The 16453-nt window shown below is 32.0% G+C and overlaps 1 protein-coding gene across 2 annotated transcripts; it reads right to left on the reverse strand.

Moving 5' to 3' along the window:
- Positions 1–1895: 1895 nt before the first annotated feature.
- LOC129988149 (LDL receptor repeat-containing protein egg-1-like) lies at positions 1896–11160 on the reverse strand. Of its 2 annotated transcripts, none has more exons than XM_056096299.1 (4): positions 11033–11160; positions 9266–9341; positions 7488–7649; positions 1896–2185 (listed from the first exon to the last, which is right to left on the reverse strand). In XM_056096299.1, the coding sequence occupies exons 1-4, from the start codon at positions 11036–11038 to the stop codon at positions 2055–2057; spliced, it is 375 nt and encodes a 124-aa protein (XP_055952274.1). In that variant the 5' UTR covers positions 11039–11160; the 3' UTR covers positions 1896–2054. The 2 variants fall into 2 exon arrangements, with proteins under 2 accessions (XP_055952274.1, XP_055952273.1); XM_056096298.1 differs by lacking the exon at positions 1896–2185 and adding an exon at positions 4456–4813 and having other exon boundaries at positions 11033–11159.
- Positions 11161–16453: the final 5293 nt, after the last annotated feature.

Raw genomic sequence — 16453 nt, forward strand, 5'->3', positions numbered from 1 at the left:
CTGTAAGTAAATTTAATTTTAACCTCTTATATGAGCATTTTTCGCTGTAAAACGGATTCATCTTACGGAACTGTAGAGAGTTTTGGGGGATGTGTGTTTCGAGTTTTCTGAAAATTTCAAACAGAATGCATCGCTAAGATATTGAGGCAATATTATATTTTAAGATTTATAATTTAAAGATAATATTACTTAAGATAATATGCAGATATTATTAATACCATTAATATACAGATATTGTTTAAGATAAAAGAAATAATATTACCAACTTCTGAAAGTTTAAATGTCTATTAAATATTTATTTAATTACAAATAAATACAAATTTTGCCCTGATTCCGTAATAATTTCCGGACAAATTATTTCACAATAAATATTGCACCATTTCTTTTTAGATTTTCTCCATTTTTATGCAAAATAATTAATTAAAATTATGACGAATTTTAATTGAAATTAAGACAATTTTCCCTTGACAGACTTCATCCAAATTTTACTTCGTGTCCTGTCTCAAATAGTATCATAATGGTCGATATTTTAAAAAATAGCGGCAGAAATTAAATTTAAATAAGAAAACAGTCTTTCTTTGTGGCATTTGATTCTCGGGAAAAAAAGAGTAAAATGCAACGTTCACTTGCGTATGGAATTCATTTTATCAGAAAATAAAATCAGGCCAGATAATTGAGAAAAAAATTTATCGCCAAATATATTTTAATCATCTTAAAAAAAACATGGACTATTATGATACTATTTGAGATCGCAGAGCTACATTTTCAGGACAGAATGCTATTTTCTGTCCCTAAATTCTGACTGATAAAGAAGTACTTATAATCGTTTTTCAACAAAGTCCACTTTTTAAAAAAATATGGCAGACATAGATTTGAATTTTTTACAAGTTATCAACTTTTATATAACTTGAATAAAATTACAAACATTTCAATCAGATTCTTTTAAAAATTGATTACTATTTTCACAAATAAGTACTTTTAAAAATTTGTTCCTGATCTAATTAAATTCCTATATCATTGCAAATCTCATGTATAGGTTTGTTAAGTATTTACAACTTTTTAATGCTGATTTTTCCTCTTAGAAAAATAATATTTTTATTTAAATGCAAACAAACCGGTGTTTCAATAGCAGTTATAGGAGCATTATTAGAACCTTTTAAATAGTGGATGCAAGCATGATTTCCTTTATGCATAATGCTTAGGAGAATTTGATTGCATCTATGCATTAACCATGGAGATAAGAGCACGATGGCAACCTTGCTTGACGCATGGAAGAAAAAACATGATTGCATCTTTGCAATATCACTGAAGAGTGTTAATGAGCTGCGTTATCCAGGATAGCAATTATTGTCCTGAAAAAGGGAAATGTATTCCTAATCTAATCAATTTATTATATCATTCTACTCCTCACTGTACAGATACGTTAAATATCTATTTTTTTTTTATTTAAATTCTAACAAACCGATGCTTCAATAGCAATTACAGGAACATGCTTATATCCTTTGAAGTAGTTGATGGTAGCATGATTTCCTTTATGCATGATGCATGGGAGACCTTGATTGCATGTATGCATCAGCCATTGAGGTAAGAGAATGATTGCATCTATTAATTATAAATGGAGAGCACTAATGAACTATATTATCTACAACAGTAATTATTGCATTTAAAAAAAATTCTTTTGAAATGTTTCACAATTTTTTAGTTATATTAAGAACATAGTATTCAGGACTATTTAATAAGCTTCAACTTTAGCTCGTGTTTGCTTTTACCGTGTATTTGTCCTCGATATTAGGTAATACCCAGAGGTTAAGTTAATAATAAAACACTCCAGACAGCCGTATAAAGAAATTTATTTCGTGTAATTTGTGTTGCATTATTGTGTGCATGAGCTATTAAAATTCATTTGGTAAAGAATCGATTCTTTTACACCAATAAGGGAAAAATTATCTGGTTATTGGAAATAGTGTTCGGAAATTCTCCAAGTCCTAAAGGGATGTCAGAATTTGTTCCTTCCATTTGTGCATAATCTTTCACATGTATCAATCCGCCAACCCTCACTGCCGGCGACATTTATTGCCACAACCATCATCTCTACAACATCTCATTGTACTAAAGCAGTCCCCATGTGTGAAACAGTCGTGATCTGTCCGGAAACATGCAATGACACCGGCGCCAGGACAAGGTTCTATGGAAAGATGGAACAAAAATTACCATTATGCTTACAATTAAATTATCAGATGCAATATCCATTAAATAGATTACTGAACAGATTATATAGAATAAGTGTAAGACTGCTAATATAATTCGGGTTAAGTATCTATGACAATTCGATGTTTAAAAATATTTGGTTGAGGTAATGTGAATATTCAGCTGTACCTAAGTGATTTAATCGAAATTAAACTGAGCCAATACTCTGAGGAAATCACAAGAATTCGCACTTCCTCTAATTGTAAATATACGTCCATTTTGTAAAGCTTAACCCTTGCATGCATATATTTTCCAAAGAATCCAGTAATGAGGAATCTGTTCATTTTGTTCCATTAATGGAAGAATTCTCTTTTTCTTGGAAATATACTTTGGAGGTACTGTAAGCCCTAAAGGCTCAACCAAAGTTAATTCGTTTATATATTTTAGATTTTCTTAATGCCGATTCATATATTTCTTTAGAATCATTATCTTTGGCTTTCCTTTTATATAGTGATATGCTGGATAGAGACGAATATTACAACAATTTTCGCTACAGTTTTTTTGGTAAGAGAACTCGAAATCAATGAGCAACAACGACATACAATGAAGTACTTTTTTTTAAATTTATTTCTTACATCTCAGTGCATAGATTCGATAAATATTTAAATATTTTAATGTAAATTTTTCCTCTTAGATTAATTAAATTCTTTTATTTAAATTCTAAGAAACCAGTGTTTCAATATTTGTTATACTAACATGGTAAGAACCTTTGAAATAGTTGATTATATAATGAGTTCCTTCAAGCATGATGCATGGCAGAATTTTATTAGGTATACATCAACCAGGGGGTAAGAGCATGATTGCTTGTTTGCATGAAGCATGGAGGAAGGAGCGGGATTACAGTTATGTTTAATCAATGAAAACTCCTAACGAGCGGCATTATCCGGGATAGTAATTATTGTTTTGAAAAGGGGAAATTCATTCCATATCTAATTAATTTATTATATCACTCTCTAACTCGCTGTAGAGATTCATTAAATATTTAAAACTTTTTAATGTAAAATCATTCCTCTTAGATCAATAATATTTTTATTTAAACGCTAAATAAACCGGTGCTTCAATAGCAGTTACAGGAACATGCTTATATCCTTTCAAGTAGCTTGATTTCCCTCATGCATGATGCATGGGAGAATTTGATTATATCTATTCCTCAACCATGCAAATAAGAGTATGAATACATCTTTGCATGAAACATGGAGCACCTATGCAATATCAATGGATGGAGCGTCCTAATGAGTTATGAGCTTCCTCATGAGCATTATCCAGAATAGTAATTGACAAGAGGAAATTTATTTCTGATCTAATTAACTTATTCATTTTGAACCTCACCGCATATGGACATTTAATATTTACAACTTTTCGATGAAAATATTTCCTCTTAGATTAATATTATTTTTATTTACATGCTAAAAAATCGGTTCTTCAATAGTATTTAGAGCAACACGCTTATATCCTTTGAAGTAATATATGGTAGCGCAATTTCCTTTACGCATGATGCATACGAGAATTTTATTGCATCTATGAATCAGCCATGTATAAAAGAGCATCATTGCATCCTTACATGAAGCACGGTAGAAAGAACAAGATTGTATCAATGTATTATCAATGGTGAGCTCTAATGAACTGCCTTATACAGGATAATAATTATTGTATTGAAAAAGGGAAATTTATTTCATATCTAACTAACGTATTATATCATTCTGAAAACCTCACTGCAAAAGTTCATCAAATATTTATAACTTTATAATGCAAATTTTTTCTCTTTGATTAATAATATTTTGATTTAAACTCTAACAAACCGGTGTTTCAATAGCAATTACAGGAACATGCTTATATCCTTTGAAGTAGTTGATGGTAGCATGATTTCCTTCATGCATGATGCATGGGAGACCTTGATTGCATGTATGCATCAGCCATTGAGGTAAGAGCATGATTGCATCCTTGCATGAAGCATGGATTACTGAGTAGGATTGCATCTATGTATTATCAATAGGAAGCACTAATGAACTGCATTATCTATGATAGTAATTGTTGTATTTAAAAAGAATTATTTTTAAATGTTTCAAAAAATTTTTAAATTATATTAAGAATATAGTATTCAGGACTATTTCATAAGCTGCAATGGTAGCTCGTGTTTGCTTTTACCGTGTATTTGTCCTCGATATTAGGTAATACCCAGAGGCTAAGTTAATAATAAAACACTCCAGACAGCTGTATAAAGAAATTTATTTCGTGTAATTTGTGTTGTATTATTGTGTGCATGAGCTATTAAAATTCATTTGGTAAAGAATAGATTCTTTTACACCAATAAGGGAAAAATTATCTTGTTATTGGAAATAGTCTTCGGAAATTCTCCAAGTCCTAAAGGGTTGTCAGAATTTGTTCATTCCATGTCTTTCCGTGCATAATCTTTCACATGTATCAATCGCCAACCCTCAAACCCGACGACATCTATTGCCACAACTATCATCACTACAACATCTCATTGTCCCAGGGCATTGGGCATGTCTGAAACAGCTGTGATTTGTTCGGAAACATACCCTGCGACCCACGCCAGCACAAGGTTCTATGGAAAGATGAAACAAAAATGACAATTATGCTTACAATTAAATTATCAGATGCAATATCCATTCAATAGATGTATGTACAGATTATATAGAATAGGTGTAAGACTGCTAATACAATTCGGGTTAAATATCTATGACAATTCGATGTTTAAAAATATTTGGTTGAGGTAATGTGAATATTCTACTGTACTTTAGTGATTTAATCGAAATTAAACTGAGCCAATATTCCTAGGAAATCACATGAATTCGCAGTTCCTCTAATTGTCATTATAAGTCCATTTTGTAAAGCTGTACCACCACAACAACATTGGCGGGAACTAAGGTTGAGTCATATGAACCATCATCAACCACTATACAACCATTCCCGTGGGAAGCATGGTCTGTCATCGTAGGAGGCAGTCAACCCCATTATTTCTATATACAACCGATTGGCGAAAGCCAACCACCAGGACAGAAGCTTCTTATCCTCATATCTGAGATATCCCCCCTCGATTGGAGAGAGCATTGGTACAAACGAAACACGATCCACAATGGTTGCAGAATATTATACGGGAGCGTGAAGCCCACATTTCATTGCATGGTGGCGTCAATACGCAAAAACAGTCTTACCTGGGGGATGTCTAATCCTCGTGATTATTTTAACAATCCATCGAATTCCTCTCATGCAACTATTCGATTTGATTTTCACTATATCTTTTATTTTGTCTTTTTTGTTCTGTAACCGGCAGGAAAAATCGGAACGATATGTTACACTTTTGCCTGACTTTGTTGTGCCTGCATTGTTGAACTTATATGCGTTACCTGTAATCATATTCATGCAAGTTGGAGTCCTTCCTCATTTTGTATGCAAAGTCAAGACTTTCCTATTGAACTTTCTCACTGAAATCCCAATCATCAGGTGATAAATAGATATTGTGTGTGGCCCTCTTGATCACCAGATTGAAACCCGAGAAGAACTTTGGTCTTGAGAATACTTTCGTGAAAATTTTCCGAAAAATATTTCATTTAGTATAAAGTTTTGAAATCTGAACGAATTTATGGCCTCCTCTTTGTATTAAATATTTTATCTTGGAACACTGGAAAAATGATTGTACTCATGTGAGACGTCAAAGCATGAGTGAATTCCTGCATGATCAGTTGGGAAAATGATTACATCCGTTTATGATCTTTGAATGGTACATATTAGCCTCTATGCATGATCCATAGACAGACATCAATGCATACGGAATGTAATGCAGGGGTAAGAACATGATTGTATCCATGCATGATATATTGAAGTAAAAGCATGGTTGTATGATTATATGAATGCATGATCCATGGAGAAAAGAAGAAAAAGGGAGATATTGACAACGACAACTCAAGTAGACATTACATAAGAGCCTGGAGCGATTACAACGCCTGTGAAAAATGTTAGATTTATGTTAGAAGCATGTATTATTTTTTCATGTAAAATTGCAAAAAATAGAATTTTTGATTGCTTTAGTCTTAAATATAAGCTCTTTTTTAAGTAAGTTTCAGATGACGAGGATGACACCTGAGCTTCTCCCCCTCCCTCTCCACACCATACTGCACCACACCAGGGGGAGGACGTTTGCCCCGGACGGATTTAGAGTGCACCAGACCCACTCACATGATGATTCTTCGGTGGAATCGGGTCACGAACCTGAAATCCTCCGGTTCCGAAAAGAGAACTTACCACCAGGCCACCGCTGCTTTCTCTATAAAGAAGGAAACATTGATTTGTGTATGAACACGAAGGATCAAAAAAGAAACAATGAAATTGTAGATTTCTATCTTATTTCGGATAAAATCTGTTCTCAGGAAGTTTGCCTGCCTATCTATCCAGTACATCTGAACATGTAAATATAAAAATAAAAGAGGCTGAAATTTAGTATAAGGCTCCACCATCTATATTATAGATTTGTACCAATTTCATTAACGCAGTGACCATTATCGATCTGTAGATTCATATAGGTGTGAACACAATGTATGAATATACAATGATACAATGATTTAGATCAGAAGTTCCCAAACTTTTTTTTCTCGTGGACTACTTTCAAAGTTTTACTATTTTCGGTAGACCCCCTGCTGCTACATTTCTACTGTATTCTCAAAACTCCTAAAAAATATCACCCTAAATTGGGGGTTTTAAGAAGAAAAAAAAAGTAGCACATTTTCAGTTTCAAAAAAGTAGCACAGCGCAAGTCGTATTTCATCTCTTTGCAGGTCTAAACAAGCATCCCGGACGAGCGGGCGCACGGGCGGCACTTTGGAAGTCTCGACATGTGGTGTACACTTGTACTATTATCTATTGTTCTACTTAATTCTGTGTTTGAACTGAGTCTCGAATATTTCTGAGTACCTACCTAGTGAATGATGCTACCTACCTACGTTGATAGGTAAATCCAATCCAAAATTTTTGTTCTTTATTATGAAAACCAGAAAATTTTTCGTGGACCCCCACTTACAACTTGTGAACCCCTGTTTTCTTTTCACGTCTACGTGGACCCCCGTGTGGTCTCCTATGGACCCCTGGGGGTCCACCTGGACCACTTTGGGAACCTATGATTTAGATAAATGAAGATATCTGAAGGCAATTTACACAGAGTCTAATCGAGAGTCTAATTTACAATGATTTTTTTAATAATTTAAATAAAAGAACAGTGTATTCACCTTTATCACATTTCGCTTCGTCTGACCCGTCATCGCAGTCTTTTTTATCGTCACATACTTGAAAGTAATCAATGCACTTACTAAAATCACGGCATCTGAACTCATAATTTGGTAGACATCGTAAGGATGGACGTGTGCTATTTTTTGAACTTTCCAACTGCCCTGGAATGAAATATAAAAGATGCAGTTAATTACAAATTTTTTTTAAAAAAATTAACAGTTTTTGCAGATTTTTATTTAATTTTTATCTGGTTCATGCTTTTTAAGCCCACATTTTATCGAAGATTTTTCCTCATTTCCTGTGTGTTAGATTTGTAAAATTTTACACAGTTTTATATTCCCGATGACAATAAATAACCTTGATATACAATAATAATATAACAATAATTTTAATGATGATGATGTCGTGTCCGCGTTACCACGGAAAGTGAGTGCAGTAGCTTCTGAGGGTAAAGACCTCTGAGTACTCGAGGGCAGAAGTCTGACTTCTAGCTCATACGAAGACGAAACTCACACAATCGCTTGTACAGCCCCTTTTTACAGGGGGGGGGCACATTCACACACCTCACAGATGGAACACAGATGAAGAACAATCATGCCCGAACCGGGATTCGAACCAGGGACGGCCAGAGCTCGGGGAAGATGCGCTACCCTATGCCAGGACGCCGGCAATAATTTTAATATTTAATGCAAATTAATTATCAATAAATTTTTAATTTTGTTTAGTTTTGGTTCAATTTGAAAAATGGGAATTGGGAATAAATTTGGAAATATAATAATAATAAGAAGAAATAATTATGAAATATATTAAAACCTAAACTGTTGAAAATAATAAAAGAGATTTTCAAAAGTATGCTTTTGTTAGTATATTAAAACGCAAGGCAATAATTTTTATCCAAAAGTTTAAATCTTAAGGCAAAATTCATAAAAGCGTGAAATATTGAAACAGCTTTTAATTTTATAAACTATATATAAAGAATGTAAATATCTCTATATATTAAAAAGGATTAGGAGAAACCAAAGAACTATTCTCAGTTCCAACTACAGGTCCTGTTCACCTCATTTTTGTTTCATATAAAACTTTCGATTTCTAGATGTATCATTAACTTTCGCCCTCACAAGTCCGCATTTTCTAGAGAAATCTCAAAAACATAGCTTCACTGTATATTATCCGAGGAGGGGGGACATGAAAGAATTCCCAGCTCTAATAAATGCCGATTCTGCCCATTTTTAATTCAAATGAAAGCTCATAATCCTTAGATACATCATCAATGATTATCTTGCTTCCACCACTTTGTATTTTCGTGAGAAACTCCGAGATGAAACTTTTAGAGTCCCCAGCATTAACAACTAGGTCGATTTCACCGATTTTGTTTATCAATATATTTAAAATAGTTGTGAAAATCAAAGTACAAGTTTTACAGCCTCATACACAATTCATATTTAATCAATTTTTATTTCATCTGAAAGCTCATGACGTGTAGATAAGTAAACAAAGATCATCTGTCCTCCACCAAATTCCATTTTTGATTGAAATATCAAAAACGCCATTTCACTCTCAAAAACAAACGTAGTGAAAATTTTGAAATCAAGCTTTTCATACAACTTATCCCAAGACCCATCTACTCATGTTTTTTTTAAAGCTCTCAAGTACTTTTGCATTTGCTAACTGTAACCTTTCGGCATTCACTAGATAAATATCGCATTATTCAATCATTCAAGTCAAGAATAGAATAGAATGAAATATTAATAAAATTTTAATATCTGAAAGGACTTACGCTTCCCGGCTTCGTCAACAGGCACAGCAGACATGACAGCAATTGTTGAAAGAAAAACTATGATAGTCGAAGTCACCTAGAAATATGAAAGTTATGGGCTGAAGTTAAGAAAAAAGTATTATGGAGTATTGAAGACTTCATGGAGCTTCATTTTGTGTCATAGTAAAAATTTGCGAAGGAGATTTGATTAGGAAAGAAAAAAATGAGCATGTAATAGAGTAAACAACCTTCCAATGAAATTAAGCAGATGCAAAAAAAAGGTAAATTATAGCATCGTATTTTGAGAAGCAGCACCTTGATAAGTCAGTAACTATGCATGTTACAAATTTATTTGCATGCTTTGTTACAAATTTGTGCATGTTACAAATTATTATTATGCATGTTACAAAATTTTGAAAAGTAGCAAAAGACAAATATCTTTAGACAATTTTTTTTATAAAAAAGCATGCATTTTAAACAATAAATTACATTAACATTTTTTTAAATATTATTATATTAATTTTTAATATAATATAACATATAATTTGTTTTATAATTTTTAGTAATGAAACTCTATGTCCTATTTAACATTGATTCGTATGGAAAAAAATTCTTTAGCTTAACAAGTGTTTCGCATTAGAGTAAAATTGCTTAATTAATTATGCTTCTTAAGCGAGGTTCTACTGTATCTTAACCCTTTCTAGGGCCGTGGGAAGTATGCTTCCCACCAAATTTATCAATCTTTGTAGGAAATTATATAGGTTGGCATCAGTTTTGACAAATCTTTTTAGTAAGTCAGAAACTTAGAGGCTTCAGTTCTTTATCTCAGAGAAAATGATGTGTTTTGATTTGTTACTTAATTATTAATTAACTAAATTAATTAATGAATCAAATTAAATTTATCTAATAAGCTAAATGAATCCCTTTTCTTATTCTAATTTCAAGCCTAAAAATATTTTAATATAATATGACTAGAAAAAAAATGGCCCTTTAAAGGGTTAAATATAAAAATAAAGCAGTTCAGTAAAACTTTATTAATCGTAAAGATAAAGTTGAAAAAAACCTATCACAACATTTTATATTAAGTAATAAGGAAAATAAATGATTTTTTTTCCTTTTATCCATTCTAAAACTTTTAATAGAAATAAATACATATATAATTTTTGTTATGCAGCCTTGTTAGTCAATAAATTACTCGGTAAAAATATACTATAAATATCTGGAAAAAAAAACTTTTTCCCTTTACGCTTGCCAATACTATATTTTTTTCCTAGTCATCGGAGATACTGATTATTTAATTTCGGTTAAATCATTGTAATAAAACTTTGTGTTTATTGTTTCTTCGAATTGTGATCCATGTAAACGTGTTGTTTTAATTTCGTCTTGTACATGTTCTATGCATCGAATACATGGACCTTTCCATTGGAGGACAGTGTTCCATTGGAGTTCATCATAAATATGAATACTGATAGAATAAGTGTTATAATTAAAGAAAAATGTTAACATTATTGCAATATATTACTCTATTTTTATAATACATTATACTAGGACAATGCTAACATATTCTATTTATTAAAACAATAGAAAGGAAGGTCATTTGCATTGTATTAATTTTCAATTCTAATTCACGTTTTCTGGATTTATTCTATTTAAACAATAGAATGCTAGTTAAAAAAAAAATTGCATTAAATAGCGTAATAGGAAAAACTCTCATAAAAAGATTTCATTTTCAAAAAATTTAAATAAACAAATATTTAAAAAAATAGTGAAAATGCACAAGTTACTTACATTCATTTTAATACAAAAAAATCCTTGAAATAGTGCAAGATTATTAATGTTTAGTTATTTTACAAATTAACTAGCACAGAGTTTTTCCTAAAATGTAAAACTGGATGTCCACTTCGCGCATGTGCGTAGGACTATTTATCCATCAAGCAATCACGTGATGTCTGGCCAGTTTTCGAGGCCGGTTTCGTTACTACATTTGATAGTTAATTCTTATTTTAAAGACATATTTTGTCTTCAACTTCCTTTTCCTTAAAAATATTTATTCGTACCTATCTTCAAAATTTTTACTACTTTAAAGTATATCTTCAAAAGGAGCGTGGATATTTGTTAATTAATCTATTTTTTATTCTTTTGAATGTATTAATTTTAGATATGTCTCGAATACAAATATTCATATAAGATAATTAATTTTATCGTTGCATATTTAGAATTTTTAAATCAAATATTTATTCAATGCGTCTTTGAAACCGTAATACGATGCTATTATTTTCCTCAATATTTTCCACAGTACAGACAGTACAACCAGCAACAATTCGCTCGTTGGGTCTATGGAGCTGCTGCACTTTTTATATCTTTTTCAAAACCTTATTTTCTAATATTTATTGACTTTACTGTCTGGTAATTTATGATCAAAGAAGAATACACATTGATTTTTTCATTAATCGCATTCATTAATTGCATTTAAATTTCCCGAAAGATCGCATGCCATTGAAATTAAATCATTACAAAAAAACAAGATTAAAATTAAGCAAAAACTGTTAAACATTAAATTTTAAAATTCAGTCTTCAAGCTGCGTTATAACCATTCCACCAACCATGTATCAAATATCATAGTGCCTGGTTTAGTTTAATTCGGTTTACTTATATTAAAGTCTCGTTTTAAAGCAACACTAGGGTTATTCTGGGACGGACTTCGTAATTTTGAGCCGAGGTCAGATGATGAGGACGACACCTGAACTAGCATGCTGGTCAGGTGAAAATGCTACTTTCTCGTTAAAAGTTATAAGGGTTTCCCAAATGAAAAGTGGCCAAGTTGAATATAAATAATACCTTTATTAGAAATCAAAAGAAATTGCCACGAGCCTTGTAATACAGGTCCCATCGTTTAGATAGCATCTATGCCTCTACTGTAGAAAGATGGTGATCGATTCTTGAGGAAGTCCTGCACATCGACCTTCACTTCGCCGTCCGAGTAGAAACGTGTCCCCTGTAATGCTCCCTTAAATGAACCAAAGATGTGGAAGTCACAGGGTGATAAATCCGGACTGTACGGTGGTTTTTCCAACACTTCCCAACGGAATTCTTTTAAGGTCGTCTGGGTTTCAAGGGAGACGTGTGGGAGGGATTGCCATGGAGAAGGATCACTTGTTATGTGAGAAGGCCTGTCCGTTTGTTTTTGATTGTTTTCTGTAGTTTAGTCAGAGTGTTGCAGTATTATGTTGAATTAATAATGCTCCTTTGGGGTAGGAAACCAATCAAGAGTGATCCACGCCAGTCGAAAAATCAGAAACCATATTACCGCGCGTTGTTCCGATCCGGACGCAACCGTGTACTTTACTTTCGATCAGTTTCCTCGAATACGAACAGCTTTCATTGCTCGACGCCGTGTGGAGTGCACATCTCCTACCGCTCTTTATATCGCTGTTTGGTGGCGCTGTTATAGCTGCAGTCATTTTGATACACTCGTAAGTGTACACTTTTCATTTAGGCAATCCTTATAATATTTCGTAGTTATTGTACGGCAATGCCATGTAAGGCGCTCTCTGACACGACGAGTTTACTAGAAAGTATGCGAGAAAGTTTGGGAGAGGCCATTCGAGCTGGGTTTTTTTTTAAAAATTAAAATGAGTGTCATTATTCCTCCAAATGCATGGCACAGATTAGATAAATAATTGCTAAAAGAATCTAGATTAACAATAGAAATAACAAAATATATATATATATATATCTAGTTTTTTTTTAGTTTTATGCTTATTTTATACATATTGGTCAAATAATGTCTTGCAGCAATCAAATCTCTAATTATAATAACAGAGAATATGTGTCCGTTTCTAAAAGTGTTGGTGGACCATTGAGCAGACCGCTAATGAAATTTGGCGGAAATATGCTTTGTATTATCAAAATGTTCACTAAAAAAAAACGATTTTTTTCTTTGAAATTTTAATTAAAATTTCCATCGATTAAAAATGTATATAAAGTTACGCTTAAGAGATTCAACTGAAATGAAAATAACAAATATTGTAGGCTAATCAACGAGTCGCAAAATGCGGCTAATGATAGAAAGAGAAAAAATAATTCCTTTGGACGACTTATTGAATGTCTTCTATCTAGCATCATGAATAATATTCTGGTTTCGAATATAAGATAAAAAATAAACATGGTCAGTCAGAATTGCAGAATATTGGCAGAAGATTTCTTGAATCAATAAACCAGATGGGAGAAATCGGTTTAAACCGGTTTGATTGCCCCATTTTCACATCTTTCAACTCAAGGTTATTTCTGTTATAATCTCTCGGGCGATTTAAACAAAAGAAAGTGAGTCTTTTTAATGTGTTTTATAAACTGCCAGGCAAATAGAATACATGCAAGGTAGAAATGCAAAACACGAATGGTATTAGCTTAGAAAATAATTAATTTTGGAAAACCGTCTCATCGTGAAATAATATTTACCAAAATCTCTGTAACTCAGATTAAAAATCCTTTCAACACTTCAATCTAATTATTTAAAACTTTATTAAATAAATTGTAAAAATGCATTTGGATCTTTCGAGATCACAAAATTGTTTTTCCATCATCAAAAAGTTATATACACATTCGCGTGAAGAAAGATTGTTTTATATTATAGTGAAGACTCACTTATAGAATCGAAATAGTGCTAACGTAATCTATATCTATACTTATAATAAAGCTCAATGTGTGTGTGTGTGTGTGTGTGTGTGTTGGCGCTCTACAGGCCAGGTCATTTGACATACAGCTACCGAATTTGGTACATGTATACCTTAGAGGTCGGGGATGTGCACCTGGGGTCCCTTTTTTTGAAATTTTAATTATTAATTAAAAACTAACTTTCCCGCCAAAAAAATCTTCCATTTTCCTCACCGCTAACTTTTTCGCCAAAAAAATCTTCCATTTTCCCACCGCCAAATGAGTAAGGCTTCAGTATTTTTTTCTCCCAACAGTAATGAGGCTAGGGTTAAATGTTTTTCGGCGGATTATTTCAAACGATTCTGTTTATTTTCCTAATGTTTGATGCATTTAAAATTAAACATTGTTAATTAATCCATGTTTCAGATTCATTCTGAAGTACTTTTGAATTAAAATAACACAGAATAAAGGAAATTAAAAATGTATAATCTGCATAGCGTTACCCCAACTGGCGTAGAAAAATTCACGCATCTGCGTTACCGTAACTAGGGAAGAAAATTCACGCATGCGCATTGTGTTCTGATTGTTGTCATGACAACCATGACGGATTTAATGAATGATTTAAATTATTTTTAGGTTAGTTGCATGCTTTTGTAAGTAAATTGTATTTATTTTAGTTATATATTTTTTGTATATGCTTATAGTTTTAAATACATCGTTTTTTAAATAGTTTTTTTAACCTGTTTTCAATGATTTAAATTCTTTTTAGGTTAGTTGCATGCTTTTGTAATTAAATTGTATTTATGTTAGTTATATATTTTTTTGTATATGCTTATAGTTTTAAGTACATCGTTTTTTAAAAAGTTTTTTTAAACCTGTTTTCGACCGATTATTTTAAACGATTTATTTTATTTTCTTAGTGTTTGATGCATTTAAAATTAAATATTGTTAATTAATCGATCTGTTTATGATGAATCTGAGAAATTTTGTTGACAAATTCTTGAGATATTACATAAATTAAGAAAGATATTCTTTAGTGCCCATAAAGTTTAAACGCTCAGTGACTCTATTATCAGTAATCATATTATTAAAAAAATGTTTTGTTTCAGTAAAAAATATTATATTCATTGCAGATTAATCATTTACACTTTAATTTAAAGCATAAATTCTACGAGGGGTAACAGAAAATGAGAGAGATACATATCACGTTATGACTGAAGGCCTTTATAATATTATGAGTGAATTATATGACTATCAAAATTTGAAGTTTTAAAATATTTTGCTGAAGAATCTATTAAAGTTGGAATTGCATAAAATATTTAATTATTAAAATTTTAACGAACATTAAGATTGGCGAACCGGCTGGTCGCCAAAGGCGGCTAATAATATAAAAAAGCAAAATAAACTAGCGGAAGTGGTTTTCAATGGAACTTAGTTCCATACTTTCTAATGAATATAACTGCGTATTTTTAACTTATGCCATTAACGGACATTGCTTATAAAAAGTCTGTTCGCGTAAGTTGTTTGTTGATTAATAGGTGGGATGCGGTCATTACACAAATATCAGAAAACCTAACGCAGATGCTTTTTTACTTCCTCGCATAAAGAAAGTACAACAATCTTCAAAAAATCTAAGCTCAATATTTTGATGAATTTCCACGTTTTAGACATTACTGAGTTGGAAAAACCCATTTTAGGAAATTGCCCGTCTGTCTATTTGTATCTGACAAAAATAATTCAAAATCGCTTTGAGCTAGATGGATGAAATTTGGTATAAGGTATTTGCACCAATTTTGTAGATTTGTGTCAAATTTTGAATAAAATCTGTTGAGAGGAAGTCCGTCTATCCGGCTGCTCGAATATAAGTTAACACAATAAATGCAAAACGAAGAGAGTTAGATTGATAAAGTTCACTACACAGATTTAACATCTGTAGTGCAGACACCTGTCATTATTTTGAGTCAAATTCAACAACTGTACTATCAGAAATATGTAAATGCAATAATTTCAAAAACGCAATGACTTAAATACATCAAATTTGAAACGTGAGTTTGTGACTACACTTACAGTTTTGTTGCAATCGGTTGAGAAAAAAGTGTCTAGACCACAAATTCGAATTTTGGATTCTACTAACCAAATAACAGAGATAAATCGCCAAATAACTCGCCAAAGATGACACGACAGATTCAGTGAAAATGCTAAATACTCGCCAAAGGTTTATATTTCTTAATTATTGTCTTCCATTGCCATATAAGGCTTTCTCTGGCATGACAAGTTTATTAAATCGTATGCTAGAAAGTTTTTGGGAAGATGATTCCAGCTGGCTTTCCGACCGAATTGAAGCCAAATTGGACGCAAAAGTATAACTGAAGTCACAAGATCACATATCAAATTTTATGTGCTTATGCCATTACTTTTATGAATTATCATCATTAAATGCTTTTGAAAATGCACATCGATCAAGATTCAACCTTTTGAAAGATGTGATTCGACAATCGATAAGATCTACATTTCAGATGCTAAAACTATGAACCAAATTCCATTCACTTAATTTGG

Source organism: Argiope bruennichi, chromosome 10 (assembly GCF_947563725.1).
Source record: "Argiope bruennichi chromosome 10, qqArgBrue1.1, whole genome shotgun sequence".
Lineage (NCBI taxonomy): Eukaryota > Metazoa > Arthropoda > Arachnida > Araneae > Araneidae > Argiope > Argiope bruennichi.